The 25,068-nt window shown below is 39.0% G+C and overlaps 1 protein-coding gene across 3 annotated transcripts in view; it reads right to left on the minus strand.

Annotated features, from left to right (window-relative positions):
* Positions 1-25,068, minus strand: part of LOC137092751 (synaptopodin) — a 53,189-nt gene continuing 28,121 nt past the window's right edge. Inside the window, exons 1-4 of one of the 3 annotated variants that reach the window (XM_067457177.1) lie at positions 20,078-20,186; positions 13,100-14,348; positions 3,948-5,890; positions 1-1,446 (exon numbers count right to left, since the gene is read on the minus strand). In XM_067457177.1, the coding sequence (XP_067313278.1) occupies positions 703-1,446; positions 3,948-5,890; positions 13,100-13,295 (2,883 nt within the window). In that variant the 5' untranslated portion in view covers positions 13,296-14,348; positions 20,078-20,186 and the 3' untranslated portion in view covers positions 1-702. Of the gene's footprint in view, positions 1,447-3,947; positions 5,891-13,099; positions 14,349-19,957; positions 20,058-20,077; positions 20,187-25,068 lie in introns of those variants that run through there. The other 2 variants (XM_067457178.1, XM_067457176.1) reach the window with 2 other exon arrangements.

Consider the following 25,068-nt stretch of genomic DNA (forward strand, 5'->3'; position numbering starts at 1 on the left):
TCTCCCCAAAATAAGACTTGTCATTTTTACTTGTCTAGTAAATGTTTCTTAATGTAAGAATGTTTTGATATTTTGACTAGAAACAAGACAAAAAAACTAAGTAAGAAAAGCATATTTTTTGCAGTGGGTTGGTAACCATTTGTTTTGTTTTTTAAATGATCTCTTATACTCACAAATGCTGCTCATATGCATTAAAACAGCAATATTGTGAAATATTATTACAATTAAAAATAACTGTTTTCTATTTTAATACATTATACAATTCAATATATTCATTGTATGGCAATGCTGAATTTTCAGCAACATTTGTTTCTCAAGAAACATTCTTATTTTGTATCAATGAAACAGTTGTACTGCCTAATATTTTTGTGTAAACCACAATACGTTATTTTCCCCAGGATTCTCTGATGAACAAAATGTTCAAAAGAACAGCATTATTTTTGTAACTATGTAAAATACATTACTGTCACTTTTGATCATTTTAATGCATCCTTGCTGAATAAAAGTATAACTATTTTTTTTTTAAACCATTTGAACGATAGTGTATTTCTTATCTTGTAAAGATTCCATCATGCAGTCAACATAGTAACTGTATGTGATGTACTGCAAATCCACAATGCTCTATTTTTACATTCAATATTTAAGGGACACTTTGGTCAACAATAAAATCAGGTTGAAATATAAATCATCCTTAAGTGCTTCCTACAGATCTTCAGGCAGGCCTCCCCTCTTCACCTGCAGACCGCCGGACCAGCCACGGGGGCAGGTGTTGTAGCTGCGTACTCCGGGAGAGCGCAGACCTGAATCCTCAGACTCGACCGAGGCATCGGAGTCGGTTAGCGAGCGAGTGTTGTACAAACGCACCGGAGAGTGGATCATGCGGGTGGGCGACGGACTGGTAAGGGTGGGCGACTGAGCCCCCAGCATCCGTGGTTGAAAGGGACTGGCGGGCTTGTGTTCATAAGGCACGATCCCGCCGTTCACAGGGGATATGGGCAGACTGCGCCCGCTCGGCCCCCTGGGAGACGGACTGTTTTTTCGCTTGGCTGCATTGATGATGTTTTTGGCCAGAATGCGGTGGTTGGCTTTGTTGTCCTGGATGGCAGCTGGGGACTGGCACCTGGTTTCCCAGGGTGGAGACACGGGAGATGTGGCGGTCGGCTTGAAGATGGTTCCTGGAGATGGAGTGGTAGCAATGGGTTTGTGGATGGGGCGCGGGGAAGGGCATGTCACAACGGGCTTATGGATGGGGAGGGGCGAGGGGGAGATCGGTGTGGGCTTGTAGATGGTGCTGGATGATGTAGAGGTCATTAGAGGGCTGCTGGGGGACCAGACGGCACTGGAAAGCACCTCAGGGCTTGTGAAGCGTCGAGTGAGGTTGGGCGTCCTGGAGGTTGGGGTGGTGGAGCCAGGGCTAGTGACTGGTGCCGGGGTCTCCTCCTTAATCTGATAGAAGATTAGAAAAGAATAGTTTTAGTGGTAAGTCAACACTTTGATTTTTGGGGCTTGTATTGTTAAATACACTCACAAACATTGAACATTGATAATAAAAGGGCTCAAGAATAAGGATTTTTCTGCTTTCCATTGTTCAAATTTCTACTTGCTTTTCCAACAAACTGTAATTTATAATGACATCATAATGATCATTTTATATCTACATTTATACATTTAATTTAAGGCGTATGATGTAAGTTAATATTTTTATTTTTGCATTTTATTTAATATAAATTTAAAACAAAAAATAATAAACATACATTTTTAATAATATTAAACAAAAATTCTTATTTTTTAAACATCTAAATAAATAAATAAAAATCTTTACAACAAAAAATTTGCTAGCCAGATATATAGTAGCTAAACATTATTATACAGGAAAGTCCAATAAAAATCACACTTTTAGTTGGCAGATAATACTGGACAGCATGTTAGATAATTAGCTGACAAGGTTAAAAAGTCTACAAGCATAATTCGCAACCAAATGTCACAGAAAATAATGCACAAATTGTGGAATGCGTTAAAAAGGGTACATGATCAAATATATTTATATATATAGCTCTGATCTAATGCGACATGTGACAGCTCAGTCAACTAGCCTGGGCCAGCATACAATCCCTCACTATTGAGCCCTGCATATTTAATCATTAATCATTTATTGATTCATTTCGTATGGGCAACGTTTGTTATAAATGTAGATAGTAAGGCATGTTAGAACACAGAAATAAAGATATCATCAAGCTTGAGATACTACACCAGCAAAGCAATTCTGGGTCCAACGATTTCACAACACTACTTTTTCAAAAAGCCTAAGCTTTCTAAGTTCATGCCAGGTACCGTGCCCACGTAAAGGTAAGATCATCCTGTAAACACGGCATTGAAACACATATAACACACCTCCTGCTGCACTGCATGCAACTCTAGATGTGATGTTATCGATATCAGGCCTTCTCATGCACCCTATGATTACATCGAGCTGTTTATTCTTGTCTAATGTCTGAGTAGTTTCCCAGCACACCAGGATATCATGCCATCTTCAGATCGCTTGCATACATGCTGCCAAGACCACTAACCTTTACTGAGGTATGCATTTGCAGTGTTGAGGCTGCTGGGTATGTTTTCACCTCCAGCAAATGTGTTTTTCCAAGCATGAGGGAGGCCAGAGGTCAGGCCGTTAGCCTAAAGCTCAAGCCCACAGGGGCTTGTTTCGGCTCAGATGTGCATTTTTAGGGGCAGGCCAGGAATGTGCAGGGCACATACATATTCAGTCAGCGTTAAAAAAAGTTTCTAATTTAATTTCGGGTCAGAGCACCATGCAGCGGGTGGCTCTGATACACAAATCTTTTTTTTGTTGTTGCAAGTGTATAGATAAAACAACTCTCTGTGTGGGAAAGCTGGCCTGGGATTCTCATTACTGAAGAGAGGGATAGACACTATCAAAAACTGAAACAACTGATTATAGGGGATGCTGAAAATAGAACAAGAAATCCACACAGGAAATACAACAGATTAGTCAACAGAAGAAGATAATATAGTATGAAAACCAGACAGATCAGAAATAGAGTGTTTCATTGTTTTAATGAAACAGAATAGATAAAATCATTTGAAAGAGATTAAGCCAGAAGGAAAACAGACTGTCTGAAAACAACCAGCATAAAAATATATTCCACATTATGTGTGTAGCAATAAAGTGACTTCATTAAACTCAATTATGGCTTTGTTGAATCAGAGGTCTATGGTGTAAAACTGTATGTACACTAAATTAAGCACATACTGTCACGCAGCATGCAAGCTGTAAACTACACCTATAAATCAAAGAGAAGCATACAGAACTAATTAAGAAAGAGTACAGTACAGGTGCCGTACTATGAAGTACAGGGGCCCTCGTATCTTCCTAGTCATATTAAATTATATATTGTAGATCATAAAAGGCAAGAAGCCATCTGCTAAAGTGCTTTATAAGACAGTGCCAACTCCAACCTGAAAACTTGGAGGCAAGCTTTGGAAAAAAGACACACTGGTTTTGTGCCTAAAATATATATGGCATGAGCACAAAACTGAACTCTAGTTCCGAAACACACAGCTGCATTAAATTACAACGTCTTTGATTAAAAAAACAAAACAAGTAAGTTTCAATTTCACTTTCCCTCTGCTGGCCAGTTCATGAATTACCATTTAAATCTGTTTTAATAAGTGTAAGACCTGACATTTATTGCTTCCGCATGCAAAACTCAAAAATAAACAAGAAACAAACTGATTAAACCAACTGTGCTAGATTTAGTGTTTCCTGTAGAGCTATTTTTGTACCGTAATGCTCCCTTGTTACTTCTAAGTGGACAGTCAGTTCGATGTCCCTTTTACTTCCCTTTCAATATTCTTTGGTCTGAAGAGAATTTAAAAGCAAAGAATAGCAGAAATGGAAAGTTTTAAAAGAATGAAGATGGTTTCCACACCTGTGGGTTTATGCCAGCTTTTTTTGCGGAGAACGTAGGACGTGGAGCTTGGACACCAGAGCGAGGTGAAGCCACACGTTCTGGAGCTACATGAGACACTGGGGAACTGACGCTGCCTGCTGTGATGGGACTAAGAGGCGTCATGGGAGGCGAAAAGCAATGGGTTGACCGATAGGCGGCTGACGGGCTGTACGGTGATGGCAATGGGCTTGTTGGAAGGGATGATTGTCTGGAGAAGGAGTGGGCTGTCATGACAGGTTTAGGAGCTGGAGCAGCTCTGGGAAGAGTGCTGTAGGGATCTTTCATTGGGTTGAAGATGAAGAGGGATGAGTTGAGCTGGTATGGCTGATGTCTGGACAACTCCATCTCGATTTTAGTGCAACCGTTCTCCAAGGGTATCTCTGGTGGTGGAGCCGGAGTGGGTGTTTTGGCATTGACAGTCTTTTTCTGAGTGGCCTGCTGTACTTGAAGTGTCTTTGAAATTTGCGCACTTATATTGGAGGTGTTCACTATTGCCTTTACTCGACCGGGCATGTTGGATGGATAGACCCACGAAGGAGGCAAGGACATGGTAGGAGAGGGAGATCTCAGCTCCTTGTTGTCATGGACGTACCTTTCCATTCTCGACTGGCGTTTGGCAAACAGTTCAGCTCCTTTTCCTGAAGCATTGGTCAGGGTTTGCTCAGGCTTGTGCTCAGGCTTGTGCTCCGTCCTGGCACGCGTCCTGGAGCTTTTTAAACTCGAGGCCCACTCTGGCACCAAAGCTTCCCCGTGAACGTCCTCATCTTTGGCCAGGAAGTTTGAGGCTTCGGCCCCGAGAGCCAGCAGCTCCTCCTCCTGCGCTGCATCTGGCTGGGGTTTCGGTTTCTTCTTTTCATCTGCACCCTGCACCAAGGACAGGAGTTCGGGATTCGGAGCCACTTTTGGCTTCTCCTGAAATGTGAACATCGACTTACGGGTTGCCCGACGAGCCCGGCCCTCATCGAGGATGCCCGTTCTGATGGCCATTGTGGATCTCTTCTCACTCAAGTGTTCAGGGACAAATTTAGGCCTGGGAGCAGATGGGCGGATGTAGTAGGAAGAAGGTTGGGGTGAAGGAGCATGGGATGCATCAGGTGGAGGAGGGCTGGAGTAACTAGGGAGAGGAGGAGTTGGATATGAAGGTGGAGGTGGTGGTGGAGAGAAAACTGGTCTTGTGTGCGTTCGGTAAGTTGAAGGTTGTGGTTCAAAGTGTGTTGTGGAGTCATGGGATGGGGCTGGAGGGATGTCCATGACTTCTGAGGATCCTACTGTTGTCGGGGAGAAAAATGGCCGAGCGGTTCTGTTTATGATGGCGGGCTGTTTAGTCACCGTCTTGGCTGCTTTTCCATTGCACTGCATACTGTATCCATTCGCGATTTCTTTATTGTGCACTCCATTGGCTTCAGCTTCATCCTGACCAGTTCTGTCCATAACAACAAGGGTACTGTCACTTCTAAGAGTAACCTCATCCTTCACATCCTCTGTGAGGTCTTCTGAGAGCTCTTCATCCTTCTCATTGACGGGTAGAAAGTGTCTTTCTTGGACACTTTCTTCTAGCTCATCCTCCCGCGTAACCTTGCTAGCATCTTCCATGCCGCACTCAGTACTGCGGATTCTGCCAGCTGACCACGTTAGACGTGTCTTGAGGTTCCTGTGATTCAACTCTTTGTGCTGATCCTCAGTTGAGTGCTGTTTGTCCCATGTCTGTGGACTTTCAGAAGATGGATCAATTACATTCTCAGATGCCTCCACTCCCCCTCCGACACTCACAAGTGTGAAAGCATTCACTCTCTGTCGGCGACGGTTGAAAAGTTGTACGCCTTTAGAGTTGGAATTGGCCTGGAGCTGAGCAGCAATAATCTGACTCTTGGTACGTGCCTCCTTCAGCTCCTTCTCTGACAAACTGGCACTTCTGCTGAGGTCTATAATGGTGGAATAAAAAACAAACAAACAATCAACTCAAGAGAAAAATACAATTGTATAATACGTTCACATTTTCACACACGTTCACGTTCAGCCTTTCATTTCTCAAAGACAAGCAAAATGTTGCTCAACTTAAATGTAAGTTTTAGCACATACCACCAAGTCTTATGAGGGAAGTGCTATTTTAAAATGCACTTAATTGTTTCAGCCTAAAAAACAAAGGGTGACGCATATAATAACCGCAGTCCTGTTTTATTATAGGGAGCAATTGGACAGGTTTTGGCAAATAGTAACCTACTTTATATTTTATTTCATGATCTCACCATTCCTGTCACAATCATGTGGCGCTGTATAAGTTTCAATTTTAGTAGCAATGTGCTCAAATGGGAGTATAATTATCTTAAAAGTCAAGAGTATTATAGGCCTATGTCTTTTAAGTAATTCTAGTTTCCATGAGTCACCCTCTTAAAAAGATGAATCATATTTGACTTATAAAAGAAATGCTGACATATAAAGTTAACGTATTTTTGTTCAAAATGATTATTTTCACAGTTTGCTGTGATTCACGATGCCTGCAGGCAAACTTTTGTAGACCGCATAACGGTTTCACACATTTATAATTCTCAGAACCTCCTGTAAATAAATTGTAATGCTGATATTTGCAGTTCTACCCATAGTTTGGCAAAGATGGATGTTAAAACAGTCATCTATTTGTTGAAAATAGCAAAGGTTTATTGACTGGGCTAAAAAGCCTCATTCCTAGCTGCAGAAAGTATTTCCTTCACCATGGGCTCTAGTCCCTCCCTTAGCATTCCGCAACTGCCGAGAAAATTCCCCGCTTGAGACTGCAGCATGCCTTGTGAAATCTGTCTAAGGCACAGGAGACATCGGTTTAAATGTTAACATCCTGACAGGTTCATGCCTTTCCGTCATCACTTACAAGACAAAGTCTACATTTAAATGTTTGAACTTTGACCTGCAGTGATATACTATAGCATCAAAGTTTCAGTAAATAAAACAAGTATACTTGAAGATCCTGCCTACAAAAGAATGAGTGCCCTAAGGGAAGGAGCAGAACTTTTAAAACCCAAACCCTCAACAAACCCACAACATCTTATCCCGAACATCACATCCTGAGAAACAGACTGTTAACAATTACATCATTGGCAGAAACAGCTTCACTCACTTAATATAAGAGTGGTTAACCTGTGCAACATAAACACAATCTGTTTCTCTAATAGACCTTTGAATAATTAACTACGCAAGGTTTCCCCTTGAGGTGGTTTTCGGCTTTTATCCTCAACCTTAGACTTGGCAGCAAAACTTGCAAACGACGTTTGCAAACTTTTTTCTCCATCTAAGCAGGTAGGTCTTATTTTCTTGCCCGAGCCACAATCCGAGTTTTAAAAAGGTTGTAAAGTTCTACATTTTTTATGTGCAAGTTTGCCAGACTCAAAGGAGCTTTCATAGCACATGAAATAAAATTATAATAGAGCATGAATAATGCGCATCTGCCTTTCATTCCACCAACAAAAAACAAAACAAAAACTCCTCCTAATTTCATCAGGCCATGCAACACAACCTCTAAAACTGTGATAAAAAGCTTTTCACTTTGATTCTTTGCAGATATTCATATTTATGGCATTTAAAATAATTCACTATTTAAAATCCTGGAGCAAAATCCAATATTCAGCAATAAACATACATGTAACTTTTCTCTTTTCTTTTCATTTGGATGTATCCCCCAGTCAACCCAAGCACTTTCAAGAACAATTTATTTAAACAAATTATAAAATGTACCCGATGCCCAGTTTTCAGTTTAAAATAAATAAATGTTCCTGTTACAGAGCCAGACCAAAATTAGTTAATTTACTAAGTTATGAGTTACTGTGATTCACTGACGGCTTTCTACTTTTTAAATAACAATACAAATGTAATACATAATAATAATAATAATAATAATAATAATAATAATAGTTAAAAATGTGTTTTGCCTCAATTAAACCAGTTAATTTAGATGTTGCCACATGAAACACATGTTAGATTACAAAATAAATGTACAACCAAACTGTTAAAATACACCATGCCTGACATATATTGTCACTTTAACTTCAAAATAAGTGTTCTATTCGTTTAAACACTTGTATAAACTGTGTCTATCTGTGTCTAAAGAAAACCCAATGCAACCAATAATCAGGTTTTTTTAAACAGCATCGATTCCTTGCAAAATACTGCTCTCCTGTCACTAATTAAATGGATCAGATCTTTAATTAAGAAGATCGTATAATTTGAACGATCTATGTAATCAAACCTCAGAACTTATTTGTCAAGACTTCAGCCCATGCCACATGCCTAAGCTGCTTTTTTACGCAAATACATTTTTTAAACTTCAGTAAATATATCGGGTCACACTAAACTTCTCTTACCTCAATTAACTCTGAATACAGTCTCTTTTGTTGCTGCTCCGCAAGCTCTTCTAATTTAACTTCATGTGTTTCCTCCACTCCCCCTTTAACAGCGCGAGCCTGGGTCGGATTTCGTGTCGTTGAGAGTGATGATCTCTCGCGAGCTCCAAATGCGCATCGAGGCGGGCAGGCTGGGGCACTGGACGAGGTTTGCGCTTCCCTTTTGCTTTTTTAAGGATGGCTATGCTGTGTGACGTTCCTGGCTGACTTTTCTCCCTCTGTTTTTTTGGTTTTGTACTCTCCAAATTCAACAGTGAAGAGACAGGATACCGAAAAGACCTGGAGAGTGGGGCTAGGTGTCACGCGGGAGAGCTCGTCAGAAACTGAGGTTTTGAGCCAAAAGTTCAATTAGAAAAAAAAAATATTCTAGCTGGGGTTTTGTAGGTTGTATTATTTAAAGAATCATTAAAACCTTTTAAACTGGCCCCAACCCGACTTCTATAAAAAATACTCTTGTCCTAAACACATATTTCAAAGTTTCAGTTTACTCCTGCCTGAATGTAATGGGTTTTTAAGGGACTGCATTGTGTTTTGTTCACTAACCCAAAAGTGTGTGTGTGTGGGTGCCAGCCTTTTCCTATTTAAAGGCATAGTTCACTTAAAAATGAAAATTGTGTCATCATTTACTCACCCTTATGTTGTTCCAAACCCTCATGACCATGAAACCCATTTATTTCTTCTGTGGAAAACCAAAGCAGAAGCAGAATGACAGCCTCAGTCGCCATTCACTTTTATTGAATGGAAAAATATGCAATGAAAGCAGAATGACAGCCTCAGTCGCCATTCACTTTTATTGAATGGAAAAATATGCAATGAAAGTGAATGGTGACTGAGGCTGTCAGTCACTGACTAATTTCCAAATATATCCATTTGTGTTCTACAGAAGAAAGAAAATCACGTGGGTTTCAAAAACATTGGCGTTAGTAAATAATGAACTAACCCTTTAGGTTTCAGGAATGCAGTGATTTAAAAGCATTCCTTCAAAGAGGCGTGAGCACCGAACAAGTTTTGCACCGAACAAGTTACAAGTTATGGCTATGGCCTTGGATGCACCCAAATAATCATGTACAGAATCTGTAAGTTTGCACATTCTGTTCCAAGCTGGCCACATTTCATCAGTGTCATGCATAGAATCAATATGTCAGCTCTTTCAGAGGATTGGGTTTCAGGGGAGAGAGCCGTTCTGTGAATACGCTCGCTTGGGTGGATGGACACCTGAGCCTCAAGGGTGGAGTTCAGTTTAGACCGCAGAGGTTTGCTTGCTTAGCTAAACCATCCTACCTGACTCATAGCACTCATGCTTAAGTTATCATTAACATGAAGGAAAAGACAGGAACTTCCTCTAGCCTAAAAAGTAGTGGTAGGAATGGAAGGAAAGAAAGAATGTTCCTTGGCACTGAGCTGCCGGTGATATGTGGGCTCTCAGTTCAGACAGATGAGGGAAACTCCCTCACAGCTAGAGGATTTTGGGACCTGCCCGACCTCGGGTTGCATATCAAAGGTCAGATTCCCTAGTTGGAAGTAATTGTCCAGTTGAAGAATGGGATAAAATAACACTTTTCTCTGGGAAAAGTGAGCAAGGGTGGAGTAATGAGATTTGAACTGTTTAAAGCTACACTGTGTGATATTTTCCCCCCATCTAGCGGTGAAAAGGTATGTGACCATCCAGTGTATATTAGTTTCTGTTCCTTTCAATTCTGATTTCGTTTTAACTCCTACGGTGGCTGATTTAGTCCAAGATTAGCATGGCAATCCCCCTCTTCACATTCGACACAGTGCCATCGAGTGTTAAAACGTGAAAGGCGAAGGTGTAGCTTTAAGAACTTTAAAAAAAAAAATATGCAATTAAACCTTAATGTTCAGAAAACCTGTAGGAGACCATTTCTTACTCTTCTACCTCACTCTCATGTTGGGCTAGGGCTGGACAATATAGCCCTGAATATAGACCTTACTGAATGGTGATATACGGTATACGTCTCTCTGTTTAATGTCCAACAACAAATATTTTAGCTAAATGTATATTTTAGTCAGAATTATTGCACTCCCATTCAGTTGCACTCCACTTGTTTGATACGCATGCACTGAATTTTGTGAAGTTTAGGGGAGACTCGCTTAAGGCTCTGTCATCTGCTATTTTCAGATGCTCTCATCTCGTAATATCAAACTACTGTATATCAATATGTCAATAGGCCTAGATAAATAAATAAAAAGTTTGGGATGTGTGTGTGTGAAGTTTAAACTTTAAAGCAAAACGTCTAAGTATTGTCAAGTTATGTTTCTCACAGGCTTTATTTTACTCATAAATGGAAAAAAACCATTATAAACCTCTCAAGTGAACCAGTGAAAATTACTCTTCTGGGTTTTGAGGTCATCCCTGCCTTATCTATTGCCATATCCAATATATAGATTATGAAAATATATTGATATATCTTACAGATTTGAAACAGACTCCACCCAGCCCTTTTTAGGGGTATGTTCACAGAAAAGTATACAGATCAGTTCTGATCGAGAACACTACAAGTTTACATGTCTCATGAAGAAGCTGCAAAATGTGAATAATAAAAAAATAAGTAAATGATGTGATGGAAAAGACACTCCAAATGAGTCAGGTAATGGAAATATGGACCCATTTAATGGAAGGAGGGTAATGCATTTGGGCATAGAAGTCCTATATCTGGCTTCAATAGACAGTCTGGTAAATACTTAGCATGGTAAAAATCTTTATTACTTTGAATCCTTTTGTATATTAGGATCCCATCCAATGTTATTGTTCTTTGTATATCACTGGTTTTGTTTTGTTCTGTTTTGTTGAATAAAAAATGTGTTTCCTGTGTTAAAACAAAATTTTATGTACACCATGTGAACTTGGATAATAAAAAATAAGTTGAAAAAATTAATAAGAGGGAGCACAAAAGGGATAAGAGATCTATTCATTTTTTTAAAAAATATTATTTTGGATATTCTGCAAGAGCAAGTACTAGCTTTTAAAGTTGCGTATTAGCATGCATATTAGGATATTGGTTGTTTACTAGTACTGATAAAGCACATATTAATGCCTTATTCTACATCCTTTACTCCCACCCAATACCTAAACATAAATGCTACAAACACTATCTTACTAACTATTAATAATCAGTAAATTAGGAATTTATTGAGGCAAAAGTTGCAGTTAATAGCGAATATGCCCCATACTCAAGTGTTACCAGTAACCATGCAACCACAATCTAAATCAAAAACGAAAAAGTTAAGAACAGGGAAATTAATGCATTCGTCAAAAGTCCAAGACCACTATTGGAAATGCTTCTGTTTTTTTATTTTTCTAATTTAATACAAAATGCATGAACTCATGTGTGAAACCTGATGATCATGTGTTCCAACCATCTAGTGCTTTAATGGAAGAACATCTCCACTCTGATGTACAGTTCACATGTTCAATCTCACACAATTGCTAATTTGATTAATAATGACCTAGAAGTAGTGTAGAATTATTTTTAATTTGACTAATCCTAAAACTTTCTGGAGAAAAAAAGAAACCTTATGTGCTCTCAGACTTTTGAACCACACTGTATCATTTTCCAATTTCGTGCTATATCAGCATCTGGAGATGCAAAAACAACAAGCATAACATTCTGCATCTCATCAAATCATGATGCTGTGTGGAGACATCCGTCCCATACAAGGAGAGAGAGAGCAAAAAGGAAAGAAAAAGAGAGAGAAAATGCTGACGTTTACTTCAGCGTCTCTTCCTAGGAACAGTATGAAACCAATATAAAGTGACGGAATTAGCTGTTCCATCTCAGCCTCTCCACTTCCTCCCCTCTCGCCATTTTACACACTCCAAAGCTGTAACAACGTTAGAGCAACCTCTTGAATTCTGCAAAAATGGTTTTGGACTGGTTTTGGTTTTGGGTCTGAATTCTCGTCAGAGGAGCTGTAAAACCCCTCTGTCGCAGTCACTGGTGTGAACTGCCGCTTACAGAGGGTGTCTGGTCATCTGCAAACCTTATTATGCATTCTTTCCAGATAATACTACCCACAGCTTGAGCATTATGGTAAGTGGGTATGAACTGAAGAGCTATTACTGTACGGCTCATCTGTGGCTGTGAGGAAACAAATGTGTCATTGAGGGTTCAGTAAGAGCTGATGTCTAAACAGTTAGAGGATAGCAGCATTTTGCATTTGTCTGATAATGTTTATATCTCTCAGAAATGTAAGGCCTGTAAATCCGTTCAACTTTTTCTTGACTCCTTTATTTCAATTTGATTACATGAATCTTTGGAATACTTGATTCTGATTAATCCCAACACTAAATTATAATTTTTTAAATTATCATATAATAGTGATTCCCAAAAATATTTACTTGAAGTCCCCTTTAGATTCACAGGTAATATTTCAAAAATTGTACAACACATTTTGTGTTCATGGATCTCTGATAGTGGTTATGGTCATATGATATTCAGGTAAATGATATAAAATTGTGTTTTTTATTAATTGCTATCATTTAGTTGATTTCCTTTGTTATTAGCTTTTCATCAACTCACAAATCACAATATAATATTTTACACTCGATATTTCATGTGCATTCATTTATTTGTTTAGTAAGCAGCCACGTTTGAGTTTTGATCTCCTGCTGTCTATTTTGTTGTACAATATTCCTTGCTTAATATACTGAATTGATTCAGGTATACTGTAATATATCCTGTTCTTTAGATTCAGAGTTGTGAACAAGAAGAAAATATTTACTTGTTTTCCGCTCCATCTGGCAAGATATCAAGCCTGGCTTTGCTTTGACCCCGCAGTGGTTATCTTTTTCCAAGATGTTAGTACCGTGCCTCTCCAGGGACGTCTGTGCTCCAGTTTTGACGAGGGTGGAGGATGTTGTAGTGGTAGGCCCACCCCAGCTGTCCCCTCTTCTTGCAGGCTCATGCTTGCACTCCATTCCGGCTGCGTCGCTTTTCCTCGTGTAAGAGATGCTCTTCTTTCACTTAGCCTGGGTGTGACAAAAGCTTTCTTTTTCTCAGCTGGGGTGTAAGTTTGGCTTGTATGAGGTGGTTTTTGGGATCCCTGGAACTTTTATGCTTCCCGAATTGTAAAGAAACAAGGATCAAACGCAGGATCAAAGTCAAACTAAAGCTCTACATTTTGCTGGACGTTTTCTTCACGGTAATCCTTCGGAGTAGACCCGCTACTGCCCAAAGATGAGCTGAGAAATGCACTTTTACTTTCAGAATCCACACAATATTATTCAAACTTTAACAAGACCTCCCTGGAGGTACTTCTCAATCCACCCTGGACCCGTTCCCATGGAAAAGAGCCAAGAAAATTTCACAACTTGGAAATGCTCTTTCGCAAATGCGGCAAAGGCTGGAAGACTATCAGCTGTTCTATTTGCGTCTGTTTTCGATCTCTCATCCAGATATTTGTCTTTCTTTTTTGAGTCAGTCACCAAAACATGTCCCTTGAGTTTATCGCAATTCCTCCAAGACAGACTGTTTCTTTAAAGGCACGCGTAGCCCCTGCTTTTAAAACTTTTCAACAATGTCAAGATGAAGGGCAGCGCTTGGTGCTTTCCTGTCGTTTCATTAGCACATGAAAAAACACATTCAGCTGAAAGGTCGTCCAAACGTTCTGACTGAAGCTATTGTAACCGCTTAACTTTCAAGCAAGGCTGTGCTCAGTCCATATGTTTGTATTCTAAACAGATGGTTTCTGTAGTTTTCGTTTTTTATCCTCGCAATACTGATCAAATCTCTTTGGGTAGCTTGAGCCAAGTGATATGATCTCTAACCCACCATCAGAGCAGACACATTGTTTATTTTGCTTTTTATTCAGATTAGGTCCAAAGAGACTCCTCGGGCAAGTATATGGCATATCCAGACAGGGCTTAATGTCTTAACCTCTAGTTGTGTCATAGAAATTAAAGGCCACTGGATGAACCTCTGCTGCTGCCAGGATCCAAGCAGTCGTCGATCTTCCTTTCAACTGCGACTTCCTGAAACATACAAGATGCAAACTATGAGTCAACATTAACTATTATACATTCATAAAAATAAAGAATGTCCTATAAATGACATCCAGATACCCTACTACATCATACATCTCATTAAAGGGTTAGTTCACCCAAAAATGAAAATTATTTCATTAATTACTCACCCTCATGTCGTTGGACACCTGTAAGACCTTCGTTCATCTTCGGAACACAAATGAAGATATTTTTGTTGAAAGTTGGTGGCTGAGAAAGGCTTCAGAAAGGCCTCCATTGGCATTAAGTACATTTCCACTGACCCACTCACAAGACCCATTAAAGGCATTAAAAACGTCGTTACAAAGTCCATCTCACTACAGTGGCTGTACAATAATTTTATAATGCGACGAAAATAGTTATTGTGCGCACAAAAATCTAAATAACTATTTAATCCACCAAATTATTGACGTGAACTCGATGCATGCGCGAGAATATGATGCCGCCGTTCGAATCATAGCAAATACATGACCCGGAAGAGAAGGAGCGCCGCTATTGCGTGAGTTCCAGGTGAGTTTACGTCAGAGACAATAACTTGGAGGATAAAGTCATTATTTTGATTTTTTTTTGCGCACAAAAACTAATTCTCGTCGCTTCGTAAAATTATTGTACAGCCACTGTAGTGAGATGGACTTTGTAACAACGTCTTTAGTGCCTTTAATGGCTCTTGTGAGTGGGTCAGTGGAAATGTACTGAATGCCAATGGAGGCCTTTCTGAAGCCTTTCTCAGCCACCAGCTTTCAACAAAAATATCTTCATTTGTGTTCCAAAGATGAACGAAGGTCTTACGGGTGTCCAACAACATGAGGGTGAGTAATTAATGAAATCATTTTCATTTTTGGGTGAACTAACCCTTTAAGCGTTTTCAATTAGAACTAGTTTAGGTGAGAAACCAGGAAAAATTCCAAATGAATGAAGGAGGGGTATTTCCTCTGGCCCTGTGCACTTGATATCATTTGTGAAAATGACACCCCACCCATTGTCAAATCTGTGGGAGGAATGGACTGCATTTCCTACATGTGAAGTTGAAACAATGCATATCTCATTTTCCTGAATAATATCAAGGAGACAGGATAATGAAAGGAACAGGTGTTACCCAATTAGAAGTTTTTTAACTTTATAAAATGGCCTGTTAAGGAAGGAAGGTCAATATTTTTCAAAGCTGGAAATCTGTGCCACAAAGTTTAGGAGAAAGATTCCCCAGATTTCAATTGGAATAAATGAGGACAGATTTTAAGGACTGGTTCCACAGACAGGGTTCAGACTAAGCCAGGATTAGGCCTTAGTTCAATTAGGACATTTAAGTAGCTTTTATAAACATGTCTTTTATTTAAAAAAACAAAAAAACAACTTACTGTTGTGCATCTTAAGACTTGATATTTTAAGATATGTCAGTACAAGTTGCTTTCAGTTAAAACAGCTTAAACATGCATTTTAACCTGGGACTAGTTTAAGGCTAATCTGTGAAAATGAGGGCCCATTTTATAATTCATTTAACTACCCGATTAAACGATAAGGGTGGAGTCACTATATAAAACCATTCGCAATGCCACAGTTGTCGATTTTGTCAATTATGGAAATTTCTGTTATAGGAAAGGCTTTGACTCAAATGTGAGTCTATGCATGCTGAAACAGGACAGTGTGTTAATTGGCAATTGTACAAATAACACAGTCTAGTCTCAATAGCACTGAATCACCCTGTCAGCTGAGTGTTGTCTCTCTCACATCCTGTAGACTACAACAAGGCCGAGAGTCATGTAAGGTAATAAGACCCCATTAGTCTTCATCACCCTCTTTCAAACACTGTTTTAACTAATAACACCTATGACAAATGAGCAGTCTTGCAGTGATTAGCTTGACCCCCGTGCGTTTATGTTTTGGAGTTTATGTCACGCCCACTCCAACTTAAAGTGGCCACAAAGAAGACACCCACTGTTCAAGCCCTCCCTGCCATCCTCCTCAAATAAAGACAAACAACTCAAAACAAACACTCTCGCCCACAAAAGCCTCTCACAAGCTCTCTGCCTTTCTCTGCTTTGGACGGAACATAGCAGTTGCTTTGTTTTGAAATGCATTACTTTGAGTAATGTGACCTTTGACAACACTTTATCCTTTGATGGTAGATACTAATGTTATACAAATCGAAAGCTGTACAGACTGCATATAAGTACAGATACAGACAGGCTAATACATTTTGCCACTTATTTAAAATATACATACACGCCAGAGCTGGACAGTAACTAAATACATTTACTTGAGTACTGTACTTAAGTACACTTTTTGAGTATCTGTACTTTACTGGAGTATTATTTTTTTCTGGAAACTTATGACTTTTACTTCACTACATTTGAAAGACAAATATCATACTTTTTACTCCACTACATTTCTATCTAGGTCGAAAGTTGTTTCTGTAGCAGCTCTGAAAGTCGGTGGATGATTTTTTCCTTCTTTAAAAGGTTTTTTTGTTGTTGTTGTTGCAGACAGTCTATCAGGAATCACTCTTATACATTTCCTCAACTTTTTTTGAACACTGATCAGTTCATAGCAAAATGGAAGAAGACTGTTCTTAGGCACAAGTGTGTGCATCCATAGCCATAGTTTGAAAATATGTTTCAGTTTAACAAAAAAAAAAATTAAGATTAGTTTAGTTGGCATACACTTGGTGCATGCTTTATAAAATATTAAACATATAAACATCTGGGAGAAAGAGAAGAGTAAAGTTGGGAGAATATCAGATGTGTATCAGTGTATTCGGCCTTAAAGTGACAGCAGCTTTGTAAAGAGCTTTGTAACTTATATACAAGTATTTAAATTAGTTTAAGTTAGTCGTATGGTAGTATGTCAGATAGAGCATCACTGAATGGCTTAAACCATGATGACAGTGTATATTTATACAACAATAATAAAATAATGCATTGGCATAAAAAAGGAAATTTACTTTTATACTTAAGTACTTTTGAAAACAAATACTTCTGTACGTTTACTCAAGTAAAAATCTGTTTTTACAACTTTCACTTGTAACAGAGTAATATTTGACCAGTAGTACTTTTACCTTTACTCAAGTAATAGAGTTGTGTACTTTGTCCACCTCTGATACACGCACTAACGTTTTAAAATATTAGAGTTAGTAAAGAGTTAGTAGAGTTCTTTTTATATTATACTGTAAAAAAAAAAAAATCAGGCCCCATTTTCTAGTGACTGATCACATCTACATTTTTTAGTTGGCCAAATTGAATTTATGTGAATTAAATTGCATCAATTCACAGAAATTCAGTTTGGCCAACTGAAAAATTTAGATGTGATCAGTCACTAGAAAATGGGGCCTGATTTTATATATATATATATATATATATATATATATATATATATATATATATATATATATATATATATATATATATATATATATATATATATATATACTTTAATTTAGCAAGGATGCATTGAATTGATCAAAAGTGACAGTAAAAAGAGTTGTTGCGAAGGATTTCTATTTCAAATGAATGATGTTCTTAAAGCTTTCTATTTAATCCTGAATCGTGGAGAGAAATTGTCATAGTTTTCACAGAAATATTAAGCAGCACAACTGTTTTCAACATTGATAATAATAAGAAATGTTTCTTGAGCACCAAATCAGCATACTCAAATTATTTCTGAAGAATTATTTGACACTGAAGAAAATGTTCTAAAAGTGGAAATAAAATGCCTAATGAAATTATATTTAATAACAATAAAAGCATTTATTAGAGGGTTAGGTTTAGGGGTAAGCATTGGTGTAGGAAGTGCTTCCATTTAATCATTTTAATAAATAAAATAATTTACACTCTAGTTATTATTGCGCCCTGTTGATGTACAACAATACTGAGGTGCAAATCGATGTATCTGTCAAAATAAAGTTGCATGTAATTACCATTTACACATATTGCAAATAACTGCCACTTTGACATGGTGTAAATTGGTGCTATTTTGCTCAGTAAATAGCATCTACAGCTGTTTGCACTTGGTGTAAATAGCCTCTATCACTATTTGCCCTTAGTGTAAATAGCAATTATCACTAAGAAAATATGCTATTTTCACATGAGTGTAAATAGTATCTAGTTGTTATTAGTGTAAATTGCATCTATCGCTAGTTTTCCTTAATGTAAATAGCATCTTTTGACACTCCCTTGAAGGCTGAAAGCTGGTTTAAGGAATGTTGAAAGCTGATGCATCAGAGCATTTGAACAACAAGGTAAATCTCAAAGATTTGCAGGGGAAAATGTCAGCCAAACAATAAATCTTAATCTGTTTTAAAGTGTCAAAGTAGGCTTATCGTATCTGATTTCACTCTCCAGGTGTTTACATTACATTGACTTACCAGCCTACCTGTAAGGCTCCCTCACAGATCTCTAACGATTTGCCATCATTTGATTCATGACTCATTCCAGTCCAGTGAGGGCATTCTTATTCTCCCACCACATTCTATATAAACCACCATATAGAAATCTACCCAACACATTCCGTGTGTTATCAGTCCTGAGGCACCGGATACAGGTACTGGGAGATAGTATTTGTGTGTGTTTTGGCCTGTATCCGTTACAGTGCATAATATGAGCAGTAATCATGTACGTAACGGTGTCTGACACAGCGTTTTGATAGACCTCCGAGGCCCGACAGGTCTCTCTAATCTCCCAGATCCATTACAGCCCTCCAGGGCCAGATCCTTCAACCGTACGCCGCACTACAATGCAGAGACCTGCTCTTCAACTCGGCTTCTTCCGTACAAAGGCCTATTGAAGCACCTGTAAGTGGCCTGAAAAAATAATTTGGGGGTTGCACTCTACATTTGGCATTCTTTGAGAGCAATTCTCAGCAGATAGCCAGCATGCCTTGGCTTGCACAAGTTGATGAAAGACAGTAAAAACACCATTAGTGATAAACATCAATGAGGCTCAGAGACATGGTGCCTGCTTCATAAGGGTACTAAGTATATAGCAGGCACATTTTTAAATTATAAAGAAAACTACTTCTCACAACGATATTTCATCATAATGTGCAGCGTTGTGCATTCAATAGCAAAGTCTGCAGAGAATCACTAATAAATAAAACCACATGTTATAAACTATAAATACTGCATCAGTTTCAATTCAAATTTAATGATGCATAAAGGCATAAAAAAGAGAAAGTATCCTCCTCTAGCAGTTCCAAATAGCAGATACAACTTTAGTACTATTTGAAAGCTGCAGCTTAATAAGTCCAGCAAATAATGACAGCAAATAGAAGTTCAGATCAGATAAAGGTTAGAGACAGATGCTCAGCAGAAAGTCTCCGCTAAACAGAACCCCTGCCTAATGTATAAGTCATTACTGTCGCTAAGAAACACCAGCACCGGATATTCGTTCTACTGTTACAGCACACTGCTCAAATTTATCATCATAAGAACCGCACGCAGGCAAGACAAAAGACAGCCAAACACAGCCCATCGCCGGTTAAATTATCCCTCCACCAGGAGGAGAAAAAAAGTTAACTTCCTTAATTTATTCAACCCAAATATTTAGAAAGATCGACTTCAGAAACATTCCTCGGTTGCAGCTGGCTACCTCATGCAGTAGGTCCTTCAAGGATGTCATCTGCGATTCAACAGGTGAAAAAAGCTCTTCAGTGACAACACAACGCCAGGAGAAACTCAATGGAAGCTCTGGAGCTGATAGTAGACTCACCTGTACTCCCAAATGCTTCGGTGTGTATGTGATGGCTAGTTTGTACAGCCCCTTTTCAGGTCCTTCTTGTATTCACCTCCCCCTCTGTCTCACATGCAGTTACTTTCTCTCTCTCTCTCTCTCTCTCTCTCTCTCTCTCTCTCTCTCTCTCTCTCTCTCTCTCTCTCTCTCTCTCTCTCGCAGACAGAAAGAAGGGAAAAGGGGGTGTGGACGAGCAGGAGTTGGAACACAGAGAGTTCTTTGTCTGCCTTCTTCATATGGTTTCCTTCAAGCATGCATACTGAACACATTATACCATTATATATTTTCATATTTAAAGAAGGGGTGCTTGAGAAACAGTGTGCACTTTGCTCTTTGTCCCGCTCAGATTTTACACCAAATGGAGGAATAAAACAGACGCAGCATATGCATGCACTAAAACTTCCTATGAGGGCTTGTTTCGGATTGCTATGAGTTATAAAAAGTAACCAGTGTCGAGTGTTTTCTCAAGAGGAGAATAAAATCAAACACAAAAGGGCCATGCAGATTGGTTTCACAGACATGGAGAGCCCCTGTGATGATTCTTGAGCCTGCATGTTGAAGCAAAGTAAGACACTTAAAGCCTCAATGGGATGGGATCTAAAGCCCACTGATCTTCTGACAGTGATGTCTGTCTGAGAATAGACATTTGAAATGGAAAACAGGGTATCTGTAGCAGGACATATTATTAGATTACAGGAAGATTTCAGGGTTATTTTAGGGAAAAGTATCTTTATGACATCCCTGTGTTGTGTGCAACTGTGCAAACTAAGCTCACATTTATAGTTTGAAGTGTTTTCTCAAAGTTGAAAAAAACTCACTGCTAATCGCTCTTGTCTGAAACACTGAGCTCTTTTGTCGATCCATCAAATATTTGCTTCTGTTTTGAAATGTCATACCTGGGTGATATTTGAGGCCTCCAGCCATATTCAGACCACCATTTCAGTAGTACACAGAAGGGCGTTTGTCACCAAAAACTGGGTTGTAACTTTAATAAGAAGTACCCATGATAAGAAGTATCAAAAACAAGTTCTTCGCAATATTTACTCTATATTATATACACTCAAAGGATTATTAGGAACACCTGTTTAATTCCTCATTAATGCAATTATCTAATCAACCAATCACATGGCAGTTGCTTCAATGCATTAGGGGTGTGGTCCTGGTCAAGACAATCTCCTGAACTCCAAACTGAATGTCAGAATGGGAAAGAAAAGTGATTTAAGCAATGTTGAGCGTGGCATGGTTGTTGGTGCCAGACGGGCAGGTCTGAGTATATCACAATCTGCTCAGTTACTGGGATTTTCACACACAACCATTTCTAGGGTTTACAAAGAATTCCGTACATTCACAAAATGTTAGATCCGGTTCATTCATGTTCTGAAAATTAAGTTTGTCAAATAGTTGGTATTTATCCATCTTTGCGAATTCTACTCACTGTAAGTTTCTCCACACTCCAGTTATTGTTGTAAACTAGCCTGAGTTGTAAAGGCTCCACTCTATTCTGAGGGGGCGGGGAGCAGCAGCTCATTTGCATTTAATGAGAACCACACAAAAACAGTGTTTTTGCTGCCACCCAAATAGGGGCTTTCAAAACACCCTATAATAAATAATCTGTGGTGTAAACTTTACAGACTCCTTCTGGGGACACCTGAGACATATTACACTCTAAAAAATGCTGGGTTAAAAACAACCCAAGTTGGGTTGAAAATGCACCGACCCAACAATTGAGTTGTTTTAACCCAATGGTTGAGTTGTTTTAACCCAGTGGTTGAGTTGTTTTAACCCAGTGGTTGGGTTAAATGTTGCTTAAGACAACCCAATTGCTGGGTAAGAACAACTCAACCATTGGGTTAAAACAACCCAGTTGTTGGGTCGGTGCATTTTCAACCTAATTTGGGTTGTTTTTAACCCAGCATTTTTTAGAGTGTACATCTTGTGAAAATGTATTACAGGACCCCTTTAATCAGTATGGGGGAAGTTTGTTCAATTTAACCAGCGGAATCCGAATGCTAATTTAGCTACTTCAATTCTTGCATATATATAGAAGGAATCATAGTTTGTATTCTGTCCATCCTACATTTTCAAATCATGCATCAGTGCATGCAAAGATAGCAATATTGTCAACCCTTCAGTGTAAAACAGACTCTTTCTTTCTTTTCTTTTTTTGACTCTATTCAATCTATCACTCCCACCTTAGCAAACCTTTTTTTTCCCAACGCCCTTTTTACAGCTGGTCATTGCGTTTCTTCGCTCACCAGTCTAGCGTGACTTTCTCAAAGGGCAGCTGTCTGTGTGCATCTACAAGTGTGTGTGCCTGCTCTAATGTAGCCTCTGTGTCCATGTGTGGCTGAACGAACCAGTGGAGGAAATGTTAGAACACATTCCATCAAATCTGGGCTTTTCTTCTGAAGAGTGTGTGGAATTTCCTAAGTGTTCTGGTTTACATTCTCCTCGTTTGAGTCTGTCTGATACTGCGAGAGGGCCAGAGCAGAGCAGTCGTCTGATTGGAGTCATACGTAGCCTGCAAGTGAACCTATCTGTCCCCCTTTTCCTGGAGACCACCAAAACCCTGTTGAGAGATGAAACTGAATCCATTGGAGTTAAAAAATGTTTGATTATGCTCCACCGGCAATTGCAAAAGCCCCACGGGTGTCCAGGACTTCAAGGAGGTCAATGACAACAATGTTATCCAGATATTCTAGGCTCACATAGCCAGACAAAGTGACTAAAAGAGCAAAAGGTCTCGTCCACATTCCAGCCACAAGCTGCCGATTTAAACAGGAAGAGGCCGACATGAAAAGTGACAACCTTAATTTTTCAGGGGCTTTTTTCATGGCATTTAAGAGTTTGTTTATTTGAAACACCACAAAAATAGAACATTGACGAGGGGAAATCATCAAAATAATAGCAATGATCAGAAGTACAGTCGATTTCATAGATAAAGTAAAACAATTTTTTTTTTGTCGCAGTGCCTCTAAATTCAACATACCAAATGTATTTTTCATATACTGTATATATCAAAGATGTACACTAACCTGGCAAACATCTTCAAAACAACAACAACAAAAAAAAAGATTAAAAAAAGACAATCAGATTACAGTTTACAGCTTATCAGCATATAATATTCATCAGAGGCCATCAAATGGACTGTGGGCGGTTCAAGATTGTTATCTGAGACTGAGACCATCCAACCCCTGAAGCTTACTAGTTTGGTTCTAGCAATCAGGGCCTTTTGGAGCCTCTCTCCTTTCACAAGAACTTTTCCCACTATATCTTCATCAGAATGACTTGAGTTGATTTATCCCAGAGCGATCAGCACCACAGACACTGCAGGGCCCACTGAGCTGCGGTCTAGAGCAAAGCGCGTAACATACGGCGTGCCTCGACGCGGTGAAGGGTGTGGGTGTGTGATTGAGCAATGACGTGAGAAATCAAAAAGTCAAAGTCCCCGAGAGCAAGCGACTGGGCGTCTTCATGTGGCTAAAGCTCCTCTACTCCCTTCCAAAACCTCAATCAGGCTCCATTCCCCTACACCCCACTCCCCAACCTAACTTAAAAAGCACTGCAACATCTTTGTTTTATGGAGCATTTCTTGGCCTCTGGAGGTGTTTTAAATGAGTTCCTAAAACAAACGCTTTCACTGCTTAATGTGTATTTATGTCATTTGTCAAGAGGGAAGTACAAATCAAGACCAAGCCTTCTTTAGTCTACATGGTTCCTGCGTCAAAGAGAACTGTCCAGACCGCAAAAAAACCTGAGGGTGAGAGCGGTCGGTGCTGGTTCTGCCAGCAAATCAAGAGAAATTCCTAAAAAATATGAATGTGCATTACAAATCTGGATTAATCATAAGACACACTTGGAAACAATCACTCCTATTTGGTTTCTTACAGAATGCTGTTTTGATAGCTTGCCTTATTTGACACATACTGGCTTTGCTGCGTAATCCATCACCACACATGATATGATTTTACACGGGCCAACGCAAACAAATGGCAGATATGGCCATGAAATCATTTGTGCAATAAACAGAGACTAGGAGCCAGGCCTTCTATGGGTGCAGCACTGTTTTTCCACACATCTTGCCAATCGCAGGTGTGTTAGTGTTAATGCTCTAGAAAGATTTTCCACCACACTTTAGAGTCAGCACCTGGAAACTCTGAAACATCTCGTATTGAACGCTTCCTCCCACCGATCGATTCATCTCCACAAAGCAAGGACCTTCCATTGCTTTTAAACTCAATTTACACTTTTAACCACAGTGAGATTCTTTGTCTATGCACATTTTTCAAACACAAAAAGCTAGAATTCATTCTCATACTCCTAACTTAGGTCAAATGTACATTTAAATGTGTCATGACATGATGAATTACATTTCTCTTGATCCTTTGACAGTTATTTGTAGCATCTTAAAATCTCCTTAGTAAAAAAATAATCTATATAACCCAGCTTCAAAAACTGCTTTTCACACAGGCAAATGCATTTGCATCATCGAACAATAAGCCCCACCCACTCGCTTAATAGCTGACACTTGTCAACTTGTGTCAAAAGCAAATAGAACGCTTTTTAATTTGTTTGTTTTTTTTGCCTGTTAATTTTTTATTTATTTGTTTGGGTGTGGGGATGAACAGGACACCCAAACAGGACAAACAAGACAAATAGAACGGTAAAGAACATTGCTTTGATGCATCCTGTCCCGGATCATGTCAGAGAGTAATATGTTAGTTAGGATCATATGACTGAAGATTGTTGTGTAAACAAGGAACAGTCTAATGGAGATGTCACAAAGACATTTCTATTGAAACATAAAGATTCCATCTGCTGCAGTGTCTATAAAATAGACACTGCAGCAGATGGAAACAAAAAAAAAAAAAAACTAAAAAACAAAAAAAAAAAACAGTTTTATTTGGATAATGTGAGAAATCGGATTTCTGTCCCTCCAATGTAAGTTCACGTACCCAAAACTTGCATAA

Source organism: Pseudorasbora parva, chromosome 11 (genome assembly GCF_024679245.1).
Source record: "Pseudorasbora parva isolate DD20220531a chromosome 11, ASM2467924v1, whole genome shotgun sequence".
Classification (NCBI taxonomy): domain Eukaryota; kingdom Metazoa; phylum Chordata; class Actinopteri; order Cypriniformes; family Gobionidae; genus Pseudorasbora; species Pseudorasbora parva.